The sequence below is a fragment of the Monopterus albus genome, unplaced genomic scaffold, assembly GCF_001952655.1.
Source record: "Monopterus albus unplaced genomic scaffold, M_albus_1.0 scaffold12.1, whole genome shotgun sequence".
NCBI classification, from domain to species: domain Eukaryota; kingdom Metazoa; phylum Chordata; class Actinopteri; order Synbranchiformes; family Synbranchidae; genus Monopterus; species Monopterus albus.
This window is the reverse complement of record NW_018127892.1, coordinates 3379141-3387090: the sequence shown is the minus strand read 5'-3', so window position 1 is coordinate 3387090 and position 7950 is coordinate 3379141. Positions and strand designations below refer to the sequence as shown.

Below are 7950 nucleotides of genomic sequence, written 5' to 3'. Positions count from 1 at the left end.
GCAACTTCACATCTGTTCTTATACATATTTGCCAATGGCACACACCAACTATTATATTCACCTCACTAAAAAAGATACCAAGGAGACTTTTTCCTCAGTCTGGTAAATGTATTGTGGGAGTGAATTACTATGAACAACAGCATCATGAATAATGAATACTTTGGATATTTGTGCTGTTCTTTGAAGGGTGCTAACTTACAAGGGGTGAAGATGCTCTGTTCCAATGCCGAGGGAGCTTCCCTCAAAGGATGCAACTTTGAAGATCCATCTGGACTGAAGGCCAACCTGGAAGGTAATCCAGTGCTGTGTCGTAATCAGTGGGAACATGGTCTCGCATTTGTCATCACAGTTTAACCAGATGTTTTTGTGATCAGGTGCTAACCTGAAAGGAGTTGACATGGAAGGAAGCCAAATGACCGGTATCAATCTGCGTGTGGCCACTTTGAAAAATGCAAAGCTGAAGAACTGTAACCTGCGGGGAGCCACTTTAGCAGGGACTGATCTTGAGGTAGGTTACGGCTTTCAGAAGGGATTATCTCTAAAATCACTTAAGTTAACTCATCTGGCAACTTTACAGTCAGTACGGAACGTTTTCACACCCTTTCAGGTTTTCCACATTTTGTTGTTTCAGACTCAATGTAAAATAGATCAAATTCATTATTTTTCCTCAATCTACACACAGTACTCCACAGTGATAATGTGAAAACAGGTTTTAAGAGTTTTTTGAACATGTATTAAAAATAAAAGCCTGAAATATCCTATTTACATAAGCATTCAGACCCTTCACTTAGTACGTGGTTAAAGCACCTTTGGCAGCAATGGCAGCCTTCAGTCTTCTTGAGAATGAAGCTGTAAGCTTGGCACTTTTCTTTTAGATTTTTTTTCAATTTTTGGCAGAATCATTCAAGGTCAACCAGGTTGGATGGGGAGCGTTGGTGCACAGCCATTTTCAGGTCTCTCCTGAGATGCCATTGGGTTCAGGTCTGGACTCTGGCTGTGCCACTCCAGGACTTTTACAGGCTTTCCTGTGTTTTCTTGGCGGTATGCTTTTGGTTGTTGTCTTGTTGAAGTGTAAACCTTTGGCTCAGCCTGAGATCCTGGCCACTCTGGAGAAGGTCATTCAGAGTTGTTCCATATTTTTCTTTTTCTTTTTTTTAGGTTGATTTTGCTAGTAAGTATGTGTGAGTGTTCTTAACATTTTAAAAAAGCAGTTGGAATCTTTCAAAAAAGCAACAGGATAAAACCATAATATTAAAGTGGAAATGATTATCTGATTAGCAGAAAAGTAACCAGCAATAACTGTAATAGATCATTGAAGTCATTTCTCTACCAATCCCATTTCATCCTCCTGTCTGTGCTGCCTCTTTACAGAACTGTGACCTGTCTGGCTGTGATCTACAGGAAGCCAACCTGAGAGGGTCCAATGTGAAAGGAGCAATTTTTGAAGAGATGCTGACCCCTCTGCATATGTCACAGAGTGTCAGATAACTTAAAAACACAACTGCAAGTGTGTGGACCATGGCTGGCTTTTTTAACACTCTGTTTCTCCAGTCAGCCTCTCCTTCACTCCCCTACCATCAGTCTCTCTCTACCTGTCTGCAGGACAGGCAGTTATATGCACATCCCTGGCATTCCACCAATATTATGTTAGCTTTAAATATCTTGCACTAGAATATATCCAGGGTTGTTGATTTATGTTAGTATGGTAGAGTGTTTTTAAATGTTCAGCTGCATTTATCACCAAAACAAAGAAATGTTCCTAGTCTATGTAGATGTGTATGGATGCAATCCAACGACTATACTCATTTAATGTGTTGCATAAGTTATATTCACTTCATATTGCTTGATGTGTTAATGGGAGTTGGAATCAGACCATCTGTGTGCAGTCAGGGTCAGAGCACTGAGCGTCAGTGGATGCTGCTGCAGCAGAAATCAAAGGAGTCCTTTTCCAATAATTGTTGTTACGTGTTCCTCTTTAAGTGTGTAACTTAATTTTGCTGGATTCAACATATTCTAAAGGAAGCAATGCAAGCCAAAGCCATACTATAGCACAGTTTATAAGGCAAAAAGTGCTAGTAGTGCATCGTGTAACTATGCGGCAGGCTAGTTATAAACACAGCTTGGGTATGCAAAACTTGATCTACAGTTGTAAGGTTTGTCCTTTTCCTTCTTTCAAACAGTGTGCTCTTTAAAAGCTTTCCCTTGTTTTTAGCTCTGTGAATCTACCTCTTTTTTTATTAGTGAGTTATCCACAATTGCATGCATTTGAAGGTGGCACTACTTATTGTGAATATAATCCAACTTGGTGTGGTATAACATAAAGCTGTTGTCAAGTGTCCATGTAGTCAACGTGGGTTTGCCTGGAAAAATGCTCCATGTATCGATGTATATCACTTAATCATGCTTTGAATGTCTTCGCACAAGTTAGTGTCAACTTGTAACTTGTTATATCTTTTCACCAAAAATGTTTGGTGCTTGTAATCTTATGTAAATCAAATCCAGTGCTTCCAAATCTTCCCCAGAAAATGATTATTAGAGTAGGCAGGTTGCGTGTTGAGGATCTCGTGTCCGTTCTTACTGGACGGTGTCTTGTTTGCATGTGTAAAGAGCTCTGTCTTTGAATGGTGAGGTTTCTCTAGCTGTAGCTCAAAGCTGCTCTAATGCAATATTATTCACTCAGTTCAATAGTAGGTACCCAACCTGTGAGAGTGAATGATGAAGGCAATCATATTGTGTATTTCACCTTGAGTGTGAAAATCAATAAAAGAGCTATGATTATTTATTTTAATACATCTCAGTGAATGCAATCTGGGGCAAAGGTTGGTTTTTGTTTGAGACAGGGAGCGGTGTAGGTCTCCCTTATTGCACTCGACCATGGAAATATATTTCCATAAATGACTGTTATAAATAAACTGCTATGAAGAAGAAAAAAGTGTCATTGATTTGTATTCATTTGTGAATGAATTGGTGGTTTGTACTTTATAAAAATGCCTCAGTGTCAGAAAAGGACTGGAAATAATTGGACATGACGGACAGTTTGTCACAAAAATACATCCCATGTAACGTGTTCATTTTGTGGAAGGGTAAAATTTACATGAGAACAAGCTTTTAAACAGCTCTGCAGGTTGCCACTAAGTATTGCTTAATCCCATCCTGTGACCTCCTGTAGTGAAGATTTGGTCTAAGAAGAATGGGAGCAGCGTAGGCTTATATAAATCTAGGGAACCAGTGTGAAAGTGCATTCACTAAGGACTGCAGATGAGAATAAATCAGGGAAGCTGCCAGCCTTATGCACAGAAGGTAAAAGAAATTCAGTGTTGGGCTGGGAACTTTGACAGTTTTCAGGGTCTAAACTAAAGAAAATTTAAAAATAACTCATGCATTTATGTCCAAAATAAATTCTGTTTTCACCAGAATGACTGTGAAAACCATGGCACTGTGGCTGCTGCTTGTGGGGACACTGGTGCCACAGCTCTACTGTCAGCACTGGTCGTTTGGACTGAGTCCAGGAGGGAAGAGGGAACTGAACAGCCTGAACACACTGGGCAGTGTAAGCATTTTATCACTCTCATGGCTCCTCACACTTTACCCAAGCATTGGATGCTCCTGTTTCCCTTTTCACAAGCTGATTGTGATGTTTTTTCTTCAGCAGATAGTTGAAGGATTTCCACATGTGGACACACCCTGCAGCATTTTGCGCTGTGCAGAGGAATTGCCTTTTGCGAGTATTTACAGAATGAAAGGATTTCTTGTAAGTTTTCCTCATTTTTAATTCTGTGTTTACTTTTATGGTTGCTGCATATTTCAAAACTGCCATGGTCCTGGTTTAATTTCACAGAGTTAATCTCTTGTTCTTTAGGACGGTGTCACTGACACAGAAAACGGACACAGAACATACAAAAAATGATTATTGTTTGATTCTACAATAAATTATGATATGAGCATGTCACACGTGTTGTGGTTATTGCATGATTTTTATCCAAATCAAAAACACAAGCTGCACACTCTTTTACTGTACGACAAGTGTTTAGCTTCACCTCTAAATCTTGATGTTTTATACAATAACACGACTTATTTTTCACATCAATGTCTCAGAGCATTTAAATTCTCAACATATTTGGACTTATGTCCCAACTGTTTAAAACTGATTTCCTGATGGCATGGAATACAGCAGAATTGTACAAGCAATAGTTTTACTGAGCAAGATGGGCACATTAGTGGCTTGCAGGTGGAAGTTTTTAATAACAGAGCATTGAATCCTTCTCCCACTCTTCCCCTACCTTTGATTGCACTATACTATTGTCAGTTGTCTATGGTCTATTACCTAAAACACACAGAGAGCCTTTGTGCTGGAGACAGAATCCTTGTATGCTCAATATATTTGGCAATTAAAGCTGATTCTGATTCTGCACCACAAATGGTCTTTTGTTAATTATCTGAAATGGCAAGGGTTTTTTGTATACATATTGGAGACTAAAACATTGTTTTAATGTAACAGCAGTGAAAGCACCTCCAGTATATATTAGATTTTTCTAGTTTTTTTTTTTAATAAGTGAAGGTAACAATAGCTAACAGACTTTAAAATTAAGAAGTCATAATCTCAGAATTATACATTTTGTTGTCAGCAGTCGTCCACTTTTGGGTGTGACTCATGAGGGAGGGATCATCATCGTCACCACAACTCTGTCCTTGATCAGTCAGATGAAGCTCTTGAAGACCTTTTAAATGCACCAACAGTGGCTGTTTAAGTCCCTGATACATAGAAAACTCTACTGAAAGTTTAGGAGTTAGGAAAGATTTGGGACATGTCTGTGTTGACAGGAGACTTTTGACTTGATGAACTCTCTGCTACAAAGAGTAATCAAAGAGTTTATCTTCTGCCAATAAATTCAGTATGGGTGGTATTTCTATACTCCGGGTGCTCCGGCTTCCTCCCACAGTCCAAAGACATGCAGCTTAGGTTGATTGGTGTCTCTAAATTGCCCGTAGGAGTGCTTGTGTGTGTGAGTGGTTGTTCGTCTGTGTGTTGGCCCTGCGATGGGCTGGCAATCTGTCCAGGGTGTACCCCGCCTTTCGCCCGCAGCTGGCTGGGATTGGCTCCAGCCCCCCGTGACCCTGTTTGGGACTAAGCGGTTTAGAAAATGGATGGATGGATGGATAGTTTTGTAGAGAGTGAAAAGGCAATATAATGTTCATGGAGGTTTCCATCCAGAGGCTATATCCTTATGATTAAATGCACCAAACATAGATGTTTATAATGAAAAGGACACATGTAACATGTATAGTAAAAATTTGATCCAAAACTTTACTGCAAATGATCAGGACCACAATACTCAGTCACCAGAGGGCACTATAAAACAGCATGAAACTGCATCCTTGTTTCTTCTCATTCAATGCTGTCCACCCTGATTTATAAAATAATCTGCTACAAAATCCAAACTTCTGGACCATCTGTCTGACTGCTGCTGAATTTTTATCTACAGCATTTTTCATTAGCCTGGACCTGTCAACACTGTAATTTACTGTAATATTACTGTACTTTATTGTATTTGTTCATCATGAAGACGTGTTTGTGAGGTCAACTTATTGTATTGTATTAGGTCATTGCTTCATCTACCAGCACTTTCAAAGATCACTAGTTAACACATTATAAAACATTTTCTATAAAGAGTCAAAATGTCAGTGGTTTCCCTGTCTCTACTTTTTATGCCAAATTAACCACCTCCTGTCTCCACCTAATAGAGTATTAATACTGTCATCTCTTTCTTCTCACTGTTCTAGGAAGCTATGCCAGGGAGTCAGCATGTGCACTATACTGGCCCTCATAAAGCCATTCATGTTGTTAATTATATGTGTGCCTTTCCTGCTATGACATGTCAAAATGTCTGCTGCAAAAAAAAGCCCCTATTGTTCTGTAGAGATTTCTTACAATTATTCTACCTTGATAAGTCAGTTCAAGTCAAAAGGAAGGTTCCCCAGCAATAAATGTTAAGTCTCACTTTCTTTTGTTGTCTAGCATGAAAGAAATCTCACTGAAATGGTTCCATTACAACAACTTCAGATTGGCAAAGCCCCTTTGTCAGTGTTTAATAAAGTGCCTTTAATAGCTCGGTGCTCTGTATCAGCTTGAAGGAAACTCATTGAAACCCAAGAGGAAGCTGTAACTAGGCAACTAAAGGAGGCTGTGGTCTATATCTTTTCTTCTGATCAAAAAATGGAAGGTCAGATGCAGAGGCCAAGCCCAAAATTGTCAGGTCATGATTATAGAGAAACAATTTGTAGCACAGCTATTGTAAAAACTCTATCTATCTATCTATCTATCTATCTATCTATCTATCTATCTATCTATCTATCTATCTATCTATCTATCATTTCTTTCCGAACAGTGCACATGCATGCAGTGACTAAACAAATCCGAGGAAAACTGTCTGATGCAAATCAGGCGTTTGCTATTCCCGGCTGTCAAGTCTGCTTGTGTTATGCAAGACAAAACTGTGTGTTATTAATACTACAAAATACACAGAGGAACGTGAGGCCCAATAATATCTTCCGGTATATGACAGATGTTTCTAAATTTATTTTAAAAAGTGGAGTAACTTGGGTTTGCTACATAAATGGGCTGACAAAAACATTCCTGTTGTTACTAATAAATAGGCAAAACCAGGAAATGCTCACAGAACTGATGAATCAGGAAGCACCTGATACAAGGTAGAGCCATTGCAGGGCAGTTCAATAGAAAGACAAGAGAAGAAGCAAATATCCACTGAGCTATGTGTGGACTCTTAGATGAGCTAACTGCCTGATTCAATGCATCCTAAGTGTTAATATGTAGAATACCTTGATTAGGATTCCAGTGGCAGCAGCCTGACTCCTGACAAAAACAAACAAAATGATTGGTTCACTCTCACAAAGGATCATAGATGGACAGGGTCAATGACTTTGACTTCACTGCATGCAGGATATTCTACTGAAAATTTTTAAAATTATTTTTAGCCTAGTCAGGCTTAGTATGGACCCTTTAGATTCACATTATAGAGTACTGTAGTTCCTCTATATGGTGACTGTTGCAGCCTCCTGTTGGTGCAGAAGGTTTCACACATCAGGGGCAGGATTTTCTTGGACAAAACAGCAGAGAGCACTGAAAACTATCATTACCCTTAATTTCAGAACAAGACAAAACAGGATAAACTGTACCCTGTTCTCACAGTAGCACACCAGGCAAAATATGTGACTGATGAGAATTCAATTTCCAAAACAACAGCTTGCGGAAATCTCCAGCTAGCTATGTAGTTCATGTTGTTCCTGTGATCTAGAGAGGTTGTTTATATGAGAATCTGTCTAAATTAAAATGCAGAGAGCCAAGACGCTAATTTTTCTGGAAGTGCTCCACTGACAAGGAGAGTCTGGCCCTGTGAGCTCATTAAGTGTTTGTCTCCAGCTGAGCTTAATTTCATAGTACATTAATGCGCCCATAGCCCCTCAACAGTTTTCTCAGGTAGTAACGTAAAACAGTATCTTTTATGTTCCACTCATTGTCAAGTGTCACTGGAGCACATCAGCACCTCCAACATCCTGGATCCTTTATTCCAAACAAAATGACTGCTTCATTCAGACAGGTGAGAGGAAGGATAGGGGCCTTAAAGTAAAGGTCAGCTCAGGGCAAGGCAGCAGATGCACAAAGTCAATAGTGACAAGGATCTCTGAGGGCTCTTTATCCCTTTTCAACCAAGGCAGTTCTCGGGCTGGTTTGGAGCCAGTGCCTAATTTGGAACTAGTTCTTTGTGTTTCAACAGCCAAAGAACTGGCTCTGGGCCAGGAAAACTGGTTCTACCTTGGCACCAGCTCTCTGCCTGTCTAGAACTAAGAGCTGCTTATGTCAGGAGCTGGGGGTAGAATTATTGTGACCAAGACCAACTAAAACTGTGTGATAAAAAAAAAAAACTGCAGGAG

General features: G+C 39.6%; 2 protein-coding genes across 3 annotated transcripts in view; both read left to right on the top strand.

Annotated features, from left to right (window-relative positions):
- kctd9a (potassium channel tetramerization domain containing 9a) overlaps nt 1-2923 on the top strand; it is a 5309-nt gene extending 2386 nt beyond the window's left edge. Inside the window, exons 10-12 of the mRNA XM_020590718.1 lie at nt 187-292; nt 375-508; nt 1372-2923. Coding sequence (XP_020446374.1) covers nt 187-292; nt 375-508; nt 1372-1488 — 357 coding nt within the window. The 3' untranslated portion in view covers nt 1489-2923. The remainder of the gene's footprint in view (nt 1-186; nt 293-374; nt 509-1371) is intronic.
- Nucleotides 2924-3240: 317 nt separating this feature from the next.
- On the top strand, nt 3241-3944 carry LOC109954912 (progonadoliberin-1). 2 transcript variants are annotated; one of them, XM_020590580.1, is made up of 4 exons: nt 3241-3300; nt 3415-3550; nt 3653-3751; nt 3860-3944. In XM_020590580.1, the coding sequence occupies exons 1-4, from the start codon at nt 3290-3292 to the stop codon at nt 3905-3907; spliced, it is 294 nt and encodes a 97-aa protein (XP_020446236.1). In that variant the 5' UTR covers nt 3241-3289; the 3' UTR covers nt 3908-3944. The 2 variants fall into 2 exon arrangements, with proteins under 2 accessions (XP_020446236.1, XP_020446234.1); XM_020590578.1 differs by having other exon boundaries at nt 3251-3300; nt 3650-3751; nt 3860-3941.
- Nucleotides 3945-7950: the final 4006 nt, after the last annotated feature.

Excerpts from the sequence above, each read along its gene's own strand:
- LOC109954912 (XM_020590578.1), top strand. Across the intron at positions 3,551-3,649 it reads GCCTGAACACACTGGGCAGT|CAGATAGTTGAAGGATTTCC; the intron begins GTAAGCATTTTA and ends TTTTTTCTTCAG. Across the intron at positions 3,752-3,859 it reads ACAGAATGAAAGGATTTCTT|GACGGTGTCACTGACACAGA; the intron begins GTAAGTTTTCCT and ends CTTGTTCTTTAG.